The 21,598-nt window shown below is 40.9% G+C and overlaps 2 protein-coding genes and 1 pseudogene across 4 annotated transcripts in view; 2 read left to right on the forward strand and 1 right to left on the reverse strand.

Annotated features, from left to right (window-relative positions):
* Nucleotides 1-61: 61 nt before the first annotated feature.
* Nucleotides 62-21,598, reverse strand: part of LOC140268761 (very long chain fatty acid elongase 1-like) — a 153,398-nt gene continuing 131,861 nt past the window's right edge. Inside the window, exons 1-8 of one of the 2 annotated variants that reach the window (XM_072363737.1) lie at nt 3,570-4,000; nt 2,907-3,000; nt 2,477-2,667; nt 2,037-2,117; nt 1,803-1,859; nt 1,570-1,675; nt 1,237-1,376; nt 62-1,135 (exon numbers count right to left, since the gene is read on the reverse strand). In XM_072363737.1, the coding sequence (XP_072219838.1) occupies nt 830-1,135; nt 1,237-1,376; nt 1,570-1,675; nt 1,803-1,859; nt 2,037-2,117; nt 2,477-2,667; nt 2,907-2,967 (942 nt within the window). In that variant the 5' untranslated portion in view covers nt 2,968-3,000; nt 3,570-4,000 and the 3' untranslated portion in view covers nt 62-829. Of the gene's footprint in view, nt 1,136-1,236; nt 1,377-1,569; nt 1,676-1,802; nt 1,860-2,036; nt 2,118-2,476; nt 2,668-2,906; nt 3,001-3,569; nt 4,001-21,598 lie in introns of those variants that run through there. The other variant, XM_072363738.1, reaches the window with a different exon arrangement.
* LOC140268190 (uncharacterized) lies at nt 8,837-10,780 on the forward strand (annotated as a pseudogene).
* LOC140269258 (bcl-2-related ovarian killer protein homolog B-like) lies at nt 12,448-20,675 on the forward strand. Of its 2 annotated transcripts, XR_011907598.1 has the most exons (6): nt 12,448-12,790; nt 13,181-13,522; nt 14,389-14,517; nt 17,867-18,030; nt 19,234-19,346; nt 19,523-19,605. XR_011907598.1 is itself a non-coding variant. In XM_072364287.1 (5 exons), exons 2-5 carry the CDS (start codon nt 13,300-13,302, stop codon nt 19,646-19,648), a joined length of 642 nt encoding a protein of 213 aa, XP_072220388.1. In that variant the 5' UTR covers nt 12,460-12,790; nt 13,181-13,299; the 3' UTR covers nt 19,649-20,675. The 2 variants fall into 2 exon arrangements, 1 of the variants encoding a protein (XP_072220388.1); XM_072364287.1 differs by lacking the exon at nt 19,234-19,346 and having other exon boundaries at nt 12,460-12,790; nt 19,523-20,675.

The raw sequence follows: 21,598 nt of genomic DNA on the forward strand, positions 1-21,598 counted from the left end.
GATATATATACGCACACAAAACTAGATCTAGCGCCACGCAACAATAAAAACAAAACACTGGTGGGCTTTTCAAAGTTTATTCTTTTCTATAGTGATACTGACAGCAAAATTTGCACCAGTCTTTTAAGTCTGTTATAAACTTTACCAACTTTATAACAGACAAAACGGTGTTGCAAAAATGAGAGTGGATTTATCTTAAGGAACAAGTTTACCAGAGTATGTGTCACTAAATAATGCATTACTGTAATATACAGTACAACATTTCCACAACTCAAAATACAAAATTAAGTTTGACATGTTGCTCTCACAGCATACTTCATAACGTCTTTCCAAATGACACAGACCTTTATCTAAAATGTTTTATTTCAAAAGATAAATATCAATGGAGAAAAAATATATATATATATTTCACATTTACAATGAAAACCTTTTTGTGGGAGGCATGAACTTCATAGCAATGATTCACTAGTGTACCAGTCTTCAGTGGAAACAGTGCTATACCCCCTTCAGCAACAAAGATCATGCTAGCCAAACAGTGCTGCAGGGTGCTAAGCTGAAAAAATACCATTCGTGACTAAGTGAGCACCAATTCTGACAGTGTTCATCACAGTATTGCAACATTGTACAGTGTTGCAAGCAGAGGTCAGTGGCAAAACAATATGCTAATCATATCCCCTTAGTGTCAGAGTTTCATACAAATTCTTCAGATAAGAAGTGGCATATTGAGCTCTCCAACACTCAAATATGCTACTAGATACGAGTGATGGCTGGCATACTGAAGGCAGTGATGTAAATTGTCTACACTTTTTCTTAATTTCCAGAGTCAAAGTTAGATGTTCTTTACTTTGCCCATGGCGATTTTGCCATTTGCGTAGTTAGCATGCCCATTCTCACAGTGTTTACCATTTCTCACCACAGTGACGGGTTCGGGGGTTGAGCCATTTTGATTTGGCTTATGGTCCATGGCAGGAAGTCGGTTGCCCTTTATGTAGGCCTGTATCCAAAAGTTGGAGAAGAGGAGGAAGAAGAAGACGCCATACATCCAGATCAAGTGGATCCATAAAGGGACCTGATAGTCGCACTTCTCCATGAAGTAGTACTGACTGATGTGGAGGGAGACCAAAATGAACTGTGTCTGCAAGACAGGAGGGAAAGCAGCCAATAATTTAGCTATGCAACACTAACCCAGAGGCAGTCAAATTATATAGGCCACAAAGTTAAAGAAAACAAACATACCAACTGGATGGCAGTCATGTACTTCTTCCACCACAGATACTTCTGGAAGCGAGGTCCTGCGGCAGAGAGTCCATAGTAGAAGTACATGATAACATGCACTGATGCGTTCACCATAGCATGGAAGGAGCCCATCCCACCAGCTTGAGAGAGGAAAAATACAGAGTGGATAATTCATTTCATTAGGTATTTATTTGCACTGCTACCATTATCTCCCCATTGTGTGTGTGTTTCTAAAGATATGTTTTATGCTTTTATTTCCTTGGATGAATAAACAAGCGATAAATGTTAAAATTAATAAAATGAATGTGCATATGTTTACTGGATAAAGCTCACCAGGTGTCAGGCTGACACCCCACCACCATGTCCAGGGCATGAAGGAGTGATGGAAGACGTGGAGAAATGTGATCTGACTTTGCTTCTTTCTCAGCACAAAGAATACCTTTAACAAAAGGAAAGAACATTCTTCAGGTTAATGTTCAGTAGGACTCCACAAAATAATCCAATTAAGTGACTAAAAGATTCAATAAAAAAAAAAAAGAGCTAGATTTGAAGAGAGATGTCCTTACTGTGTCAAGGAGTTCGATGAATTTTGAAAAATAGAACAGCCAAGCCACTCGAATCATCTGTGGGAAAGAAGAATGCTTTAGCGTCAGTTTATTTGATCTTTTTAAAATAAAAAAAAATTATAAGTGAATCAACTAAGACTATTTAGCGAAGAGTTATTTTCTCCATTTGTAAGAGTAGATCTGACTTAACATTTGCTTCAGGGGCAAAAACCTCTTCAGCTATTGGTGGCTTACCCTGAGAGCCTGTGGGCTGCTGCTGAGATCGAGAAGGTCACATCTCCACGTGAAAGTGGTGGCCCATCCAGACATCATGAACTAGGTGAAAAAGTCAGCCGTTTTATATATATCTGTTTAAATTAAAGCAAACTCTTCAGAGGACATGACTAACATAAGATTGGAAAGACTTGTCTTTTTGTGCGTTTGATCATGCCAAACCTAATACGGGAGAGTCTCCAATCTAATCATATAGTACACAAGGAAGATAAGATGGGCTGGAGCCATTGCCCCCCCGATACAGTGTCTATGAGACGACATCTAAATAAACAGTAACAGTTAGTCATCCTGACTTAACAGACAAAAAGTTAAAGGCTTACTATCCTCATCAATGATAAACTAATCTGTTGATTAGCTGTTCATTAACTCGGTCAATTTTTTTTTTTTATTAATATCCTTACCTCATAAACAATGTAGGCGTTCAATAAAACCATTGAAAGATTGTAGATAATCATGGCTCTGTTGAGGCTAAAAGGTTTGCGGTTTGCCATCAGACGAGGTCCAACGTACACTGCGAAGATGACGTAGGCCAGCAGGATTGTGGTCATTTGCACGGGGCTCTGCATCAGAGGGTAGTCTCTCACTCTGGCATCTGGAAAATGCATGCACACACGCCTTCATGACAATACCTTTCTAGCGGTAACAAATACGTATCTGGATGAGTCAACTCAGGGCAGTGACAGTATGTGGAGAAAATAAAACGCCTATATCTGAACCGTCTGATCTTCTTCTACACAGTTTTTGGGCCCCAGGCATCCTTTTGACAAGTAAAAAGTTTAGGCTCTAACATAGCACAGTAGATCTATCACAGGTAGAGAAGAAGGCACTCACCAGTTCTCGACTGCAGATAACCATGGAGCTTTACCACGCTTGAAAAAGCTTCTCGCAGCATGATGGCGGCTTGCCTTTAGACCAACTAAACTTCCTGAAAAACAAAAACAAGGAGTTTTTAGAAAGGCGGGAGATGAGGCAGGGCTGAAACAGAGGTTGGCAGGCAACAGAACGACCTGTACACCTGCTTCCCCATTGACTGAACAAACAGGAGACAGCTGCACAGGCTCATCAAACACCCCCGAGTGACCCTGGCTACCACCTTTTAAGCAAACAAACCAAGAGACTTTGTACTAGGGGCGCCTGATACAACCCAAGGTGCTGATATTAAACAGTTGATCTAAATTAGGGGAAGTTTTATGAGGGATTATGATACATGTGAGCTATAATAAATCATTCTATCCAAGCTCACTAACAGAGCAAGTCAAACAGGTGAGGCAATAAACTAACTAACCAACTGACAAATTATGATATGAGCAAAGATGTTGTCTTAATCTAAATCAAGCCTGTTGTAACTCAGACTGAGGGAGTAACCAACACAATACACCCATTTAACCACAGTGCATCGAGCTTATTCACACCCGTCAATTTGAAACAAACAATTTTACAGGAGAGGCAGAAATAATGATGATACACAAGTTTAACTCTTGTGTTTGAACTCACCCTCTGTGTACAACTTTTCGGTGCTCCTGTTGAGAGGAAGAAGCAGTCGCACAGCCAGAGTGGACAGCACTTATTCCAGAGGATCCAGCAGACCAGGTGTGAGAGTGATCAGGTGAAGAACAGGTATGTACAAAGCAAACGCGGGAGTGGTGGCCCCTAGCTGTCCTCAGAGGTGAAGTATTTTCATTAGAGATCCAACAGGAGCTGAGAGTGTTGTAGATAAGACTTTTGGAAAGTCTGTGACAAGTGAAAGTGTCAAGACTGCTGTGATGACTCGGCTCATTCAACTCAATTTAAACTCCATGGCACTACTACAGACCTCACAAGTTTCAGGAACCACACCCTGTTTCACTGACTGGCTCCACCCTACTGTCCTCATTCAGCCTGTTTGTGATTGGACTGTCTTGTCAATGAAGGGGATGATGTCAGAGTTGGAAGTCCCACAGCCAAATATCTATCATAAATAGGTAGGCACAAGGGGATTGTAAAAAAAATAAGAAGGATCTGAAAGGTAAAACAGAATGTGCTGTGACATAAATGATACTTTAAAAAAAAGCCGAGGCTGTTCTTCTAAAAATATCCCTTAGAAATGATTTAGGTTAAAGGTAAAATCTGATATGATACATTTACCACCCATTGTGACATTTGGCATGGCCCATCCCTTTTTGGGTTGTAGCTTAGAGGCTTGGTTCCAATCAGACAGGCTCTCCTGTGCCTCAAGTTTTACCTGTTTCCCAAGCAAAATAGGCGTGGGCACTGAACAGAGCTCAAAATCTGCCGTGCAACATTTACACTGGACAGAGAGGTTGACTTGAGAGAATGGCATCTGTTCACAAGAGAGGAGTTAGCGAGGGATGGAGGAATCCTTGCTGTCTGTTTAGATATTGCTCAGCATGTGGTCCCTGTGTCATGAGACATGTTAGGATTAAATGGGAGAATCTTGTGCAAAATTTCAAACTGCAAACATGTGGTGGTGAATTAGAAACATTTTTAAATATAAACTGAAATGAAGAGACATGCTGGGATTTAATTAAGCTGAATTAAGTTCTGCTTCTGGCCTTTTGTCACTCTGGTGAAAATGCTTTCTGTGTTTCAGACAATGTCACCAGGGGCTCCTGAAACTTGGCCAGTGGCTTCTTATTGACCCCTTGAAGATGCAACTTTCTTTCTTATGCATATGGAAGGCTATTTAACATTTCAGTTTCACTCACTGATCTGCTGCTGAGATCGAGAAGGTCACATCTCTGATCTCTGATCATCTCTGATCTCTGAAGGTGCTGAGAGGATTGCAGCTGCTGACATGGGTGCTTATGCAGCAGGGGAAGCATTTCTACTTGTTACTTGTTTTATTCATTCATTCATCACCATAGGCAGCTAAGACTCCAGAAAATGACATGTGTATGCACATCCCCGTTCTGACAGAGATGTCAAACTACCAGTCGGACGAATTGCTGTCACCGCTGCACGACCAAGAATGTGCAGAAAAGCAGCATGAATACAACAAGCTATTCTGCAACCAAGGCTGGCAGGTTGTGGGCCCAGATTTATTTACTGATGGAGGTTGACGGCATAAAGTTAACAATAACAATGTTAGTGTCTTTTCCTCTAACCACATGGTCATCTGTTTTTGTTTTTTTTCCTTCTTTTTATTGTTGCTGGAATATTTCTACACCATACAACACAACACTCTCCCTGTTGTTCTTGGTCCTATGACTGTTTAATTCAACTTAAAGTTTTTTTGCAATTGCAGTATCTATATTACCAGCACTCACAAAACAGTGTGGAATTCAGCCCAACAACAGTGCACAGAGAATGGAAAGAGTCCTCGAGACACACCGGTTGTTTTCAATTAGCCAATTGTGAAAAGTTAGACAGGATAGATGGCTCTTATGGGTCTAATGAAATGAGAAAAATACTTTATTTATCTCAAAGGATTATTGAATAACTGATGAAATGAAGTCCACTAAACATGAATATGAACATGTGTTTCTTAGCATGTCTGTTTATGTTACTTAACATGACAGTCAAATGGTCTGAAGGGGTCATAAATATACTTTTCAGCGGCACAAACATCTGTGGAATGTTACTCTGTTTGTGTTGTTCTTTGTGTTGCATAATGCAGTGTAATGTTCTGCAGTTTGTGATGTGTGAATATTGCAGCATTTCAATTATTCCACATTTTACTCTCTATCATACCAACAAGGTGCATGCATTTTGCACATTGTAACACACTGCAGGAGAAATCTTGGAAAGAGTCATTTGCAGATGGAAAGTTTTCTTTCCAAATCCGAGAGTTCTGTCACTCTGAGTCCAGCGCTGCCATACTTTTCCTGTGACCAACAATAAATAATGATTAACCTAAGATTTCTCCAGTTTGATCTTGGTCTTCCAGTGAAAGAATCGGGCTAACAACACTCATCCTAATTTTTTTTCTCATCAAGAAGAGATACATGGACTGATGCATGAGTGGAAAATTCCATTTACAGAAGGATTCGCAACACTTGTTATGACACTTACAAGTGAGTTCTAGTACTGTGGTGCAGGGGTCCTTGACATGCTCAGTCTGAGCAGATTCCTGTGCCACACCCGACTCCACCCTGTGCATGATCATTAGAATGAATACCTTTATATGGATTGCATTTCATTGTTACACAAACTCATCCCTGCATCCCTGTCAGTCAGGCCAAAATGTTATTGAACCTCATTAACGAACATCCAAGGAAAGGTGAGTTTTGTTTTTCACTGTTATATGTGTGGACAGTTATTAGGCATCAAGTAGGTATGCAGGATTAGTAGGCAACTTCACAATAAAGAATTTGCCCTAACTAACTTGTTTGTTCTCAGTTGCTGGAGTAAGCGTAATGAATATATAACACAAGTGAGGAATTAAATCATATCTTTTACTGTTTTATATTATTGAAGGACCATTCTTCTTAGTAACTCCCGTTAAGTCTTCTTCCACAAACTCATGCTTGTGAGTCATGATCAGCTTTTGTTGACTACAAACAAAGCATCTTAAAGGCTGTTAAAAAAGGTCTATTGTCTTCTCTCGTTGTAGAACCTCCTATTTGAAAAGGACACAAGTTCTCAATAGGATTAAAGTCAGGTGAGGAGGGCGGCCACATAATCATTCTGTCACCTTTTAAGCCTTTGCTGGCAGCATGAAAGTAGAGTATTGCATGGGATGGAGCATAGTCCTGCTTAAAGAGGGCATCATTGAACGCCGCAGACTTAACTTATCCTGCTTAAATACAGTATTTTCCAGAAAATGTCAGCAAATGTTTAGACTTGATTTTTGAGGCCATGTTCAACTTGAGAAGATCCAACAGGCTCATCTTTAATGGCAGCAGCACATACCAAGCATCTACCTGAAGTGGTACCCCTGTCTCTGTTAGTGATGCAGCCGAGAGTAACTCTCATTTCATCTGTCCGTAAAACTTTTGAAAAGTTAGTCAACGGTTTTTGTTATGCTTCTTATCTTATTTCATGGCGGTTGTGCAACATACCCTGAGTGATTACTCGACACTCAAAGCATATTGCAGTTCTGGAATTAATGGATTCCTGGTAGATTCAAGGATCTACTGCTCTCTTTTTGACATGAATTTTTACGCTTCATTGCTTCACAGCAAAACGTTTGAACGTGTGGTGGTAGCATCTCATTGGTCCAGCTACTTGAAATGAGTTACAATTGACATTTTCTGTTATGATTCGCCATCAGTTAAATCCCTTTTTCTCATCCATTTTACCCAAGACAATGAAGCTACCTAATACAAATGAACATCTTGTAAATTGTGCATCCTCCCACTTTGCACATTATACATACCATCTGAATTAATACACATTTAGATTTAAATGGTTCACAGTTTGAAAATATAAGGAAATAATAATATTGGAATAGTCAAATAATGACATATGCATCTCATGCAGTACACATGAGATGCATATGGGAGCTCTCCACAGACCTGCGAGGCAGAACTGAATTTAGCAACAGAGTGGGGAATATGACCATGAAGTGTAAAACACATCACAAGACACAATCACAAAAACCCAAAACACAAGAATGAATGAACAATGAACAATGAACCAATGTATTGAAAAGCATTTATTCTTGTATTTTCTTTTTTTTTTGTGTGTGTGTTTTCTGAAGTGTCATTGTTTGCAAAATTTCATTGTGTGTTTCTTAGTTTTTGATTATCATTAGTGTTCTAATTTAGCCGTTTTGCATCTTGAGGCCAGCCTAGTGCAATTAGCTATGAACTGCCGTGTCTAATTGTGCGCACAACATAAAATAAGGGGCGACGCCTGCAGCGTCAGCCATTCTTGGGTAAAGACGAGCGTGTCCACCGAGCAAGGTAAACCTGTCCTTCTTGCCTCATCCACGTCGCTCTGGCCTGACCACCTGCTTTAAAATGTGCCTCAATCCCATTCCTGTAGTCTCCGGCTCGCATAGGTTTCCACACAACCAAACTCCACCGCAACCTTAACAACCTCCGCTCTCTAAAGCCCACTTCACTCTGTGGTACGCCCTCGTCTGTGGGGTTGTGGAATTGCCAATCGGCGATTAAACAACGCAGATTTAATTATGGTTTATGCCAACCATCTGTCTCTTGACATCCTGGCTCTCGCTGAGACCTGGATTAAGCCTGAAAACAAAGTTACCCCGGCTGCACTTTCAATCAACCACTTATTCTCCCACACCTCTCGTACATCTGGGAGAGGTAGTGGAACGGAGATGTGTCACAGGTTTCTTTACTCTCTGGGTAAGCAAGCAGGTAGAGTCAGGAATGCAATTTAAGCAATTTATTGGCACAGGCAGATCTTTTGATTAAAAAAAAAACAAAAAACTTTAAAAGGATGGGGTGATGAATGGGCTCAGTCTTTAAAAAGAGTGTTTACCAGGCGTCCAAAAGTGGGCCAGACAGTCTTTTATAATAGTGTTTGGACCTGGCGTCCAAACAGTCTTTGATTCACCTTGTCTGCATGTAAAGGGAAGGAAACAAGGTGAAGTTCAGTCATCACTTCCTTTACTGCTGCCGTTCCTTCTCCCCGGGAAGCATCCTGCTCTGCTTCCTCCTTTTATCTATGAAGGACGGTGATTAGTGCTTGCAGGTGTGTTGAGTTACTGTAGGGGGAGGTCCTTCAGCATCACAGGAGAGACACAAACTTAGTAAACACAAAATAGTCAATCACACACTTTAATTAGAACAATAAATTAATACAGTGCAAACACCAAAAAAAAAAGGTCTCTCCTGGTGACTTTGTGACACATGCTCATTTCCAACAAATGGAAATACAACCAACTGCTACCTAATGCTAAATACAATACCTTTGAATACCATGTCATCTTGGTAACTGCACCGGTCAAAATCTATATGGTTGTCGTATATCACCCACCAGGACAACTTGGTGACTTTCTAGATGAACTAGATACCTTGCTCTCTTCTATCCCGGAGCATGACTGTCCCATAATGGTCCTTGGTGACATGAATATCCACCTTGACAGTCCTAACACTTCAGATTTTCTGACACTAATGCACTCGTTTGAGCCACAGTTGCTCAGCAGTCATCCGACTCATAAAGTGCTAGATCTCATTTTCACAAGAAACTGTGCCACAGAGGCCCTGTCTGTCACACCTCTGCACTTTTCTGACCACTATTTAATTCAGTTCAGACTGAGTCTCCCGAGAAGACCATTTGCTTCTAAACCTATGGTTTCCTTCCGCCGCAACCTGTCGCCCACCCGCTTCTCCTCCATTGTTGCTTCCGCTCTTCCGGCCTCCAACACATTTTCCTCCTTTGAGGTTAATGATGCCACGGAGGCCCTTTGCTCCACACTGAGCTCATCTCTGGATAGTCTGTGTCCTCTATCCACCAAACCCGCTCGATTCTCCCAGTCTCACCCCTGGTTTAATGATACTCTCCGAGCGTTGTGCACCAATCTCAGAGCTACCGAAAGGAAATGGCACAAGTCAAAAGATCCTGCAGATCTAGCTAAACTCCAGGCGCTACTGTCATCATTCGCATCCAGTGTTACTGATGCAAAAAGGTTTTTCTACATTAACAAGATTCATAGTACTACTGACACCCAGAAACGTTTTTCCACCTTGAAAACTCTATATAGTAGTTTACTTTATAGTTTACTCTATAGAGTCTATAGTTTACTCTATTGAGTATAATAGACTCTATAGAGTCTATATACTTAATCCTCTGCCTCCTCCACCTGCTACCAATCTAACAGCAGACACCTTTGCCTTATTTTTTACTGACAAAGTGGCAGCTATAAGCAAACAGTTTACCGAACCTTCTACCACAAAATCTGCATGCAGAAGTCCTACTGCATCATTTTCCTCATTCACACCTCTTGTTCAGAGCAATGTGTCTAAACTTCTCACATGTAGCCGTCCTACTACATGCCCGCTGGACCCCGTTCCCACTAATCTTTTCCAATCCATTGCTCCTACTGTAACTGCAGCAGTCACACATGTGATTAATGCTTCACTGACATCGGGCACATTTCCTACCACATTCAAGCAAGCTCAGGTTACACCGCTGCTCAAGAAACCTTCCTTTGCTCCAACTCATGAGGAGAACTATCGGCTGGTCTCTCTCCTCCCGTTTCTGTCTAAAACAATTGAAAGGGCGGTCACCGATGACCTCTGACATAACAACCTCCTTGATCTAAACCAATCTGGGTTTAAAAGTGGACACTTCACCGAAACGGCTCTGTTGGCTGTGACAGAAGCCTTAAAAGAAGCCAGAGTGACAGCTAAGTCCTCTGCACTTATCCTGCTCGACTTATCGGCTGCATTTGACACTATCAACCACAGTATCCTTTTTGGTCACACTCTTGAGCATGGGCATCACAGGGAGAGCACACTCCTGGTTTGAATCATACCTCACTGGTCGGTCATTCAAAGTATCCTGACTTGGTCACACTTCTGTAGCGCACCACCTCGCCACAGGGGTCCCCCAAGGTTCAGTACTGGGACCTCTTCTCTTTGCCATACGAGCACACGTCACCCCTCTGTTCGTTGAACTCCACTGGCTACCCTTAGCTGCCCGCATCAAATTCAAGTCACTGATGTTAGCCTACAAAGTGCTTAATGAAACGGCTCCCATCTATTTGTATGCTCTTGCAAAGGCTTGAGTCACAACTCGGTCCCTCCGTTCGTTGCAGGATTGTCGTCAAGCAGTGCCTACACCACGCCTAAGACAATCTAAACTCTTTTCATGTGTCGTTCCACCGAGCGCTACCAGAACAAGGCCGTCCCTGTCTATCTTCAAGAAACTCTTGAAAACCCAACTCTTCAGAGATCATCTCCCACTTACCTTGTACTTCCCTACCCCCTCTATCTCTGCACTTTATTTTTCTGTACTTTACTCTTTGCCCGCACTCTATCTCTACTCTGTCACCTCTGACAGAGTCTGAGTAGTGGGTTCCTTCTATGTAGTTTACTGTTAGCTTTTTTTTATATAGCTTGTTACATCTTCATTTGTAAGTCGCTTTGGATAAAAGCATCTGCTAAATGCATAAACATAAACAGAATAGAAGCTGAAACGCACCATCAGAGTAGAATAACTCGAACACAGACCCAGACAAAGTTTGACCCTAAAACCCAACAAGGGCATTGATATTAGGACACACCTGCGTTGATGTTAGCCATTCACCCTGGCATGTTTCTGCTATGAATAATGGTAGAAACATAAAAAAAAAGGTGTGAAAGGCTTGTCAAATACAAAAAACTTCAAAAATTCTGGGAACTTTCCACGCACACTGTGTTTAAAAAATTGTTTTTGTCACTGGAACTCGTGACTGTGAATATTGACACATGGGGGGGTCAAAAGGGATCAGGCTTTCATTTTTGTCCAATGCTTTCCTTTTAACAAGATCACTTAGAAACTCACCTGGTGACATGCTAATTACTAAGCATTGGGCTCCCAGAATGGAAAAAAACTGAAGGATGTAACTTAACTGTGGTGATTTTTAAATCTCTGTTCTTTGATTTGGGGGACTCAGTAGAAACTCTGTAGCCTCTCATCAGGGTGTTTTTTTATGGAGCATCACAGCTACACATTGCATTTATGTTATTGTACTTTATTTTATTTCACTTGACTTCCACATATTTTTAGGGTTGAACTCCAACAGCAAAAGAGAGAGACAGCGACACGCAGCGGCCACAATAAATAAAGAAAGGACATTTAATAAAGGGAGTTATTAGCGTCAAATATAAAACAATTTCCTCCCAAGTAAACTATAATCATTCTGGATGATGATGATGGGAACGTTAGTGGAAAATCAACAGACTAACATCCGTGTTAAACTTATAAAAAGATAAAGATGTGCTGTTTTTACAGACTGTCACTGTTTGCTTTGTCAACGCATGATAAAACATTTAACACCTTTAGGGGAATACTTAACAGCTTGTTTTTAAACTGAGGACCCAGTGGTTGTAAATTTGTGAATTTTCAGTCAGATAAAAGTCATAGAAACAGTAAAAGTGTAATAATAGCCTAGTTTTGCCAGGTCCATTTGTATGTAATAGCCTAAACAATGCGATATTTTTGCCTGCAACATTTGATTTACGCAACGTTTAGCACACCTGTATTTAAACCTCCTCTTTTCCGCCCACGATATGTCATGTGCAAGAACGTTGTCCCTTGTTACCGGTGGCTTAAACATGTCAGAGGCATGACGAGAAAACTAGATCCCTTTCTGCGTACTGTAGCCGGTTAATCCGTCTGGATTTGTGAATGAAAGAGGCTGCTGTTGGTTTGTCTCCCTCTGTCCGCAGCGGAGGGGGTTTCCTCTGTAAACTGTAGGGAGGCGGGAACTAAACGTCCACGCCGGGCTTCTCCTGGCTCTAAAACCAACACACCCACCGGGCGCCAATGGGAAGGTGGAACAACAGGTAGGCGTCCTCTAACTGCGTCTCTCAGCACGAACTGTCGGTGCTTTGCAGCGAACCAGTGGACCGAACAGACCATGCGCTCTGCGGGGAATGAAAGCTGGACCGGAACTTTGCCTGGTGTTTGTCTAATTGTCTGACACAATTAAAGTGGAGTGAAGAGATCTATTTTCTTACAGTCGAGTTGTTTCTCTCTTTTTTTTTTGGGCCGGGAAACACTACAGAGAGCTGCTCTGAACGGCTCCCTTCATATAGCAGGATACATTCCACATTATTCATATCAGGAGACATCTCACTGTGGAAGACATGCTGATGGTAAGGGCGGCTTTTCTTGGCGTGCAATTCAGATGTTTTTTTTTTTTTCAAGAAATGTTTGACTCTGTCCCGTTGCTTCACATTGATGGCGGATGCAGATGTGTTAACTGCCCCACCAACACATATTTCTCCTGTTATAATGTGGTATCAGTGCTTGCTGTTGCATAATCTAAGAAATGTAGCAATATCTTGACAATCCCGCCATGTGACTCACAACAATAACGCCTCCATTATGTTCTTATGTAATTTTTCAGGTCCGTTTCAGACTCTGGATAATTTTACACACCTACCTTACCTGTAAATGTAAAAACCGTGTAGAAAATCTGTCACACGCTGTTTTATGGTTGCTTTTGCCTTTTTGATCCAACATCTGTCATCTTGTCCTCACAGCTGCCATTTTATCCTCGTCACTAATCTTGACTCCTCTGGGAGAAATCCAGGACAGTCTTGATTACACAGCTGATCCCTGAGAGGTCAGACACTCTGACCCGGATTCCCTGCTGGCGGACATGGAGGTTCTCCGGCGGTCCTCTGTGTTTGCTTCAGAGGTCCTGGATGTCTTTGACCGATCGCTCACAGAGAAGGAGCTGGTGTCCCAGTCTAAAGCGCTGTGCAGAGACTACATCCTGTCCAGACTGAACCAGAATGGGCTGGGATGGTCCAAAAGTGAAATAAATTTCTCTCCCTGCAACTCAGCTCTCACCGAGGTGTCCCTGGTGCTCCTCTGTCTGGGTAAGGAACGGTCTAAGAGAACTGCAGTGAATTACTTTTTTTGTCAACACATGGTATTGGAGGAAAAAAATCACTTCCATAGTCCTCATTCAAATCCACATCTTGACAAAAAAACAACAACAAAAAAAAAAACAACACAAAATAGATAAAGCGTGCAAATTTTTTGAATATCCAGTAAACTATAAAACAGACATGGAAAAAGTGTTGCATTGAGACTTGTCAAAAGTTGTTTGGCTTGGTTTGGGAAGTTTGAGGTGACAATAGTTACCTCTGCTTGTGTTTATTTGCAGATTTGAATTTGAACTAAATGTTCATCCACTGGATCACTGGAAACAGTTCGATTAGCAGCTGATCAGTTATTCAATTGACTCTTAAAGCAATCTACTTGTTAGCTTCATCCGGTGTGACGTCAGTTCTTCCTCTTGGGTCATAAAAGCAGAGTGGCTTCATTTTAATCTATTGTTTGTCAAATTAGATGTGTGAAATGAGACAGCTCAACATATCAAGAAGTGATTAATTCTAGATATGGAATGTAAGAAAGCATACTGAATAAGTCTTTAGACCTGACACACAGTGATTTACACACACTCACACACACACACACACTCACACACTGTCGGCGTTGACTATTTTAAGACACGTTAAGCTTGGAAGAAGTGATGAGTAAAGGATCATGTCTCTAAGTGGGACACAGACTCAGATTGTCGAGCTTTCTCCTCATATTTGTTTGATTATGCTGAATTTGAATGCTTGTGTGGCAGCTTGTTAAACTACATAATTTGTTTAGTCTCATTCATACAGTTTGGAAATGTTCTTCCTAAAAGACTTTCCACTCTTTCTGTTTCTGCTTCCCCTCCTGTTCCTAGGCGACGAGCTGGAGTGTATACAGCCCGGTCTGTACAGGAACGTGGCGCGGCAGCTCAACATTTCTGTTGCCATGGAGAACATGGTTTCAGATGCCTTCCTCGGCGTGGCAACAGAGATCTTCTCAGCAGGTACAGTACTGGCCCACTGTGAACCTGGAGGTGTTGATGATGAGCAAGCTGGAAACTAAACATGCCGTAAAGAGACAAAGGAGAACTGTCAGCACAGGAAGTGACTTTCACTTGTGACTGCAGATGGAGGCAGTTTGTGTGATTTAACAGGTGTGACTCTGCAGTTTTCTTCAGGTCTTTTTGGCTCATAGGGCCTTTCAGTGAGTGTGAGTGGGTGTGAATCAGATGTAGGTGGAGTGAAACTTCATTAGTTCTACCATCTAAGTTTAGAAGTTTAGGCTGCTTGTCAGTGGAGTTTGTTCCTTGCTGTGGTTACAGCCTTACAATCAGATCTAGAAGAACTAAAAGTTATTTTTGTCTGGAAGGCTTTGTATAACGTGGTTTGCAACTTGGCGTTCACAAGATATTTGCCAAAAGTGGAAGAAAAAGTCAATCAAATAAACAAAACAATGTTTATAATGCAGACCCTTTTGAAATGATGCGGCTTTGTTCTTCCAGATCTATAGAAGTGATCAAAATGAAGTTGTCAGGGAGGAGAAGAAAACATAAAGGCAACAAAAACTTCCATGGCTTAAAGAGCACAAGGTTTAAATACAGTCATCAGTATTCAAACTGATTCTCATTTATATAACCAGCTAATTTAGTTATAGCTCATGTGCTCTTGTATAACCCTATCAGCACAGTAGCAACGCAGTCTTTTTTCCTGTTTTATTTTGTATTGAATTATCATTATTATTATTATTATTATACAACTGGACATGCTGAGGTTCAGCTGGAAAGATCATGAGATCAGACTGTATCCTTCGTGGCTTCTGCTCAGCCCACATTCATTCTCGAAAGCAGCCTCTGAATGGTTCAAGTTTTAGTGGCTTTTAAGACCAAATTCTCCTGACAACGCCTTCATCGTGGCCTTCTTACTCTCTTCTGTCTTGAGAACAGCGCATTGGTGCACTGAGACCTTATTTGGTGTTGTAAAACTTGGTGTGTCGAAATACAGAGAATCATACTTGAATGTCTTGAGTTCTTTTAAATGTGCAACGTTTTATCCTTTGATAGATGACTTGATGTAAAGGAAAACATCTAAGACCTTACTATTTTTGAGTTGAGGGGATTTCAGTTGGTCTGATTAACAGTTTGACATCTGACACATGCAGTATGCACTTAACAAAAATCTCATTGGAATGATTCCTTTTTTTTATGCTTTCTTTAGTGACTAATAGAAGTCAGCAGTGGGATCAGAACAGCAAACGATGGTCTTCACTTGATCTCAATCTGTGATGCCTGAGGATGCAGTCAAATAGTCAAAAGTTTCATCCTAAGCCTTTTCCTAAACACTTGACCTCAGGAAAACAGCACACGGCCTGGTAAAGATTTGAAAGAGAATGTATAAGTAGTCAGGAAAAGACGGGCACAATTTAACGAGAAACCACGTGCACTTAATTTCGGCTAAAGCTGACGCATCAATGGGCTAAAAAAGGTGGATTAGATATTTCGCCTGACGCACTCTCACTATCTTGGTCCATGCCAGTTACATAAGTGTGAGCAGCCCAGTTAAATAAAAAAAAATAAAAAATGTGATGGTTAGAAGGTTGAAAGCATAAACAAGTGGGATTATCTTATATCCTTGCATAAAAGATGGCCTCATGTTTCCTTGATTTAAAAAGATGATAAATGACTCATTGAAGCTCATTTGCTTAGCATTTAGACAATTCGACAGCTCTGGTCATGGCAGCCAATTACTTCAAGGCCTTTCGCTCTTAGGAATCTTCTTAAGGAACAAAGATTCTTCATCCGTACATGATGATTAATGGTGGTTGGTTCACAAGGTTATAATGTTTTTCCTCTATGAATTTTTTTAAGGCCACAAATCTCTGTTGGCTGCCGGTCAAACTCCAGTTCAGCCTTTCTTTTTGCTGCAGATCTAATCTTGATTCTTGTTTTCCTGAAAACAGATGGCCTTTGCACATTATTTAAAGCAGCAATGACATTTTTAAGTGCCCAAATAAAAAGTGACTTGTCCTCTACATGAGCCTTGGGGATGGATTAGAAAGTCAGGCTGCCGTGTGATGAACATGTAAGACCTGGCTTGTTGCCTGGAAATACCCAAAACGGACTTGCCTGATATAATTTTCATGCTTGTGTTCTGGCCAAATGTCCCATCGTTTTGACGTCATGAGGCTGTAATTTGTGGAAACGGCGTGGGATTCCTCCTGAAGAAAAACAAACTGGTGAACCCAGGCTGATCCAGCCTTCTGGGATGGGTTGAAACCTGGATATAAATAGGAAAAAAAAAAAAACGGCAACATACAAATTTGTCCTGACATCTGGAATTTGCTTTGAAGCAATCCTTTTAGCTTTCTGGTATTCGTTATTCTTTCACCACAAAGGAATACCATGCAAACATGTGTTTGATGGAGTGGAGCAGCCGTCTGTACTGTGGTGTCTTCAATAAAATCAACATGGCTCATCTCTCTTCTATCTGTCTTCTCCTGCCTCCCACTCCTGTTCATTCTTTTCCTGCGCTCCTCTCTTTATCCCTGACAATCTCGTCTCTATTCTTGGCCTGCTTCTCAGTAGGGAGTGAGACATGATGTGCTCTGACAGCTTCCATGGACAGTTATCTCATTTAATCTCACCCAGATCTATCCCCTTATAGCCAGTCAGACGCTGCGGGTCAGCGCTAAAGAACATTCATGACAAAGCAAGCTGGGCTAAGAGAGGCCCTGCATCAATGATGGCTGGTATAACAGCCTCTCCTTCTGGGGCAATGTACCTGGAAAGGTGACCTTAATTCTTACATCAGGCAAGTTTTGATGTTATCTGCTCTTAAAATGGGATTAAGTAAGAAAAAAGGACCAAATCTTGCCTCTGAAGCTGTGCTGAAACTGCATCAGTGCTTTACCCTCAGTGAAATGGCAGCATATTCTCAGCCTGTTTAATTGACATCTGGCTGGTGTTATAGAATGTCTAATCGGTCACAGTGAAAGACACGCTCTGGTTTGATGACTTGGACCTGGCATTTACTGTTTATTCCAGTGCAAGGTCCGCTGACTGCCCCACATGTGCCATGTCGGGTCAGACTATGGAACAGCAGCCTCAGTGGAGGTGGGTGTTATCGCTTGAAAAAGAGCACTGGTACTATAGATGGCAATTTACTGAGTCCAGTCAAGAAATTCTGCCCCAATGAAGGACTGACACACGTCTTCTGAATGGAGGGTTATTTATGCTTCTCGTCCGTCAAACTGCTCTGTGACTGCAAGACTAATGATTAAAATCAGTTCTTTTGGAAATGATGAAATGTAACCCACTGTTTGTTTGTTTTTTTTTGTTTTTTGTCTTTTTGCTGTAGGTATAACGTGGGGTAAGGTGGTATCCATGTATGCAGTAGCTGGAGCCCTGGCAGTGGACTGTGTCCGACAAGGCTATCTCACTACGGTGCACGTCTTAGTGGACAGTCTCGGACAGTTTGTTCGCAAATTCCTGGCTCCCTGGCTGAAGAGGCGGGGAGGATGGGTGAGTGCCTGCTGCTGTAATTTCTGATAATCTTGTAAATTAGGAACACGATGCCTGAGCAGTGCTGTGCTGTGCTGTGCTGTGCTGTTTACTACTTGAGAAATGGCTATCATTTCCTCATCGCTGCTGTCTGATTTGGGTTTGAAATATTTCGGGGATTCTCATAAAGCTAAAATGTGAAAGACTATTATCTTAGAAACTTCGATAGGTAAAAGCACTCCCAGCTTCCCAGAGGATTAAAGAAGCAGCATTCAGTTTCTTTGTCTGTGGCTCTTCTGGGGAAACTTGAGAAATGATTAAATTGAGATCTTATTGTTCAGATATGAGTTTGCTCCCCTGCGCGCTGAAACTCAGCAGAGCCACAAAATCTAATGATACTCAGTCATGACTGAAAACTGAGCTTCTCTTGACTTGTCATTGCTTCTTTGAGTAAATCTGATCTGACCTAAGCTTTCTAGTGCTTGGTTCCGATGCTTGTTGTGTTTCCCTCGAGTAAAGCTTATTCGATCAGTTGCTCTCCCATTACCATGTCAGTTGTGTTGTTTGTCCAGATGCATTGAATCTGTTTCCTTATCCAAAAAAATGTCTTCCCTCGAACTGGCTCATTTCACTGTAATAACAGAGAAACAGTATTGGTTCATGTTCTAATGATATTATTGTTATTCTGGCTTAAAGTCACGAGTACTTCCTTATCACTAAATCTGACAGTTAAGTATAATTTGATTTGGTTTCATGTACTACTGCAGCCATGATAGATGGTAAGCAGCAAATTGCTTTATCTGGCCTTGTATTATAATACATCATATTTTTCTTTTTACTTGACTCCTAATTACTGTATATTTAGCAAATGACTATCTACCGCGGTCCTAATTCCCCTTGTTAGAATCTTCAGTATATGTATGTATATATTTCATTATAATAACCATCTTTCTGCATTTATAATTTAATTCCCTCATTTGACATTTTCAGTAAGTAATTCCATGCAATTGTTAAAGTGTTAAATACAGTCAAATTACTGACACTTTAGCATAATTTATACGAGACACTTTAATTTGCAGCTTTCTTTTCAGTTTGGCAGGGTTTCCTCAGTTCTTCAGGGTAAACGCGGTGTTTGAAGTTGTAATTGCTCCCTTTGGAATAATACCTTTTTTTTTTTAATTATCCTCAAATTGAGAAATATGTCTTGTGCTTCCATGTCCTAAGATTTAGATATGAATCTGCCCAACCTTGAGGTCCGTCGAGGCGCGAGGCCCCGTGAGACGGCATGGTTCGCACATCCCATGTATAGGTTTTGCAAGCGGGGGACTACAAACAAGGTGTTTTGGGATGTTCAGGAGCGGCTGTGGAAATGAGCTTTGTACTTTGAAACTCCACAGACCTTATATTTTCATAAAAAGCTGTAGAGCACGCTAAAGGGGAAAAAAAAAAGATCTCAAAGATAAAATTTAACTGTAAGCAACTCAGGCTCATATTTCTGTTTCCTGACTGCTAGGTGGAGATCACAAAGTGTGTGGTGAAGAAGGATCTCACCCCTGAACACAACTGGGTGTCCTCTGTCATTGAGTCCGTCAAGTATTTCCTCACCACAATGTACGTGTACGTCATGAAGGAACCGTGACCAGCTGAGATGGAGCAGAGCAGTTGTCATATTGAGGGACTGTAACCTCAGACTTGTCAATATAAACTGGATTGGAGATGGTCGATGGGCTTGATGAGGATCGAGCCTGTCAGCAGATTTTCTGTCTGTTGCTGAATGGCCATCAACAAGTGTTGTTTTTCAGCGGCGTGTTTGTGTTGTCTCAGTGTCAGGTGAGCCTGCAAGTGATTACCCTTCACCCAAAGAGTAGTCACCATGATATTAAACGGCATAAATGGCATCTTTTTCCACCTCTCCTCAGCTTTCTGTCACTGCTTATAACGACTGCAGTAAACCAGGCTTCTCCAGTGTAAAGTGGGGCTGTTCATACTGCATTGTTAACGGTCTGGTGTACTTTGAGTTTTTTTTCCTTTTCTTTTCTTTCTTTTTTTAAAGTATGTATTTCAAGAGGAGCGATGACATTGAAAGCTGGGTTTGTAAAGAAACTGATGCTCAGCTGGCTGAGATGGTACTTTTGAGGTTTCTAGGTCTTTAAAAAAAAAGGCCCTTTAGAAGAAGTATTTCAGTAAGCTTTGAGTTCACACTTCAGAGCAATATTGGATGATATTAACTGTTTACACTTAATAACTTTAAGCTATTGTACTTTACCAAAGCACAGTGTTTCATTCCAAATATGATCAGAAATTTCCTAGTAAATATTCTGCAATTTCAGGCACAACTTAGAAACATTGTGTCTTCTAGTGTCCAATTATTAGCCAAAGAATTTAGGACTACTACAAACTGAATGTGAATATTTTGGCTGTACTGATTTCTGTTTTTAATCTGTAAATTTATTTATGATTTTATTCTTATTTCTTTTGTAATTTTGGTTATCACCAACAACTGAAACCATTGCACTATTAAGACTGCCACTACAACAGCTCTTTAGGATGATCGTGTGTAATGGGTGTCACTCTCACAGTGTTAATCTATAAATGAATGTGGCTGATTGTGTTTTTTTTGTGTTGTTTTTTTTCAAATCCACATTAAAACTTAACCAAATCCTCAACGATGGACTTGTGAAACTTTATTCCACTGAATATTTAGCAGATTTCTCATCACGAGATCTTTAAAAGCCTTTCCTTTGAAGTAAAGTAAGGCAAAGCAAAGGTCCGCTACATTTACTATGAGAATATGAGGCAAACACAGGCAGTAGCCTTAGAGCATCAGAATCTCTGCTTAAAAATGGGGTAAAAACAAAAAGCAAAACATTAAAACCACTGAAAGGCCAGAGAAAAATCTGTCCTCTCAAAAACTGATGTTCGGCTGGTGCTGGCGGTAGGAATGGAAGAAGGTGACTACTCATCTGACCAAGGTGGCAACTCGTGTCCAAGCCAGCAATCCACTGTATTCACTGCCGTCTTGGCTGGAAATAAGCACAACTTAGTTAGCTAGTTAGTAAAAAAAAAAAAAAAAAGTCAGTCAAACTTCACATCTGCAGGAATTATATTGTTTTGTTTTTTTTCCCAGTAGCCCAGAAAATTAACTGATTTTCACATTTTAGAAAGGTGTTTTAATGAAATTAAAGGGACACTGGTTCTAAGTTTTACATTATACTTCAGTGTTGTAATACACATTTGTAACTGTTTAAACTACCTGACAATTTTATTTGTATTCTGAGTTTCGTGTCAGTTTTTTGTCGCCTCTCTTGAAGAAACACTGAATTCTCTGCTACAACTGTTTTTGTAAAGTCACGCACATGTTGGGTCATATGGCATCTTTTTAGTCCTTTCAACCAAAAAGTCTGAATTTAGATGGTTGGTATTCAACCAATGTCTTGCCCAGCCAAGAAACACGAGTTAACACGAGTTAACGAGCTGCCCTCTTGCTTCCCACCTAAAGCCTATCAGAGTTACCAGCGCTGTCTTCTAAGTTTTCTTCATTTTGTCACCATCTCATGCAAAACTGAGCAAATATAGCTATGTTCTTATA

The sequence above is a fragment of the Leuresthes tenuis genome, unplaced genomic scaffold (genome assembly GCF_036924035.1).
Source record: "Leuresthes tenuis unplaced genomic scaffold, fLeuTen1.0.hap1 SCAF_14, whole genome shotgun sequence".
NCBI lineage: Eukaryota > Metazoa > Chordata > Actinopteri > Atheriniformes > Atherinopsidae > Leuresthes > Leuresthes tenuis.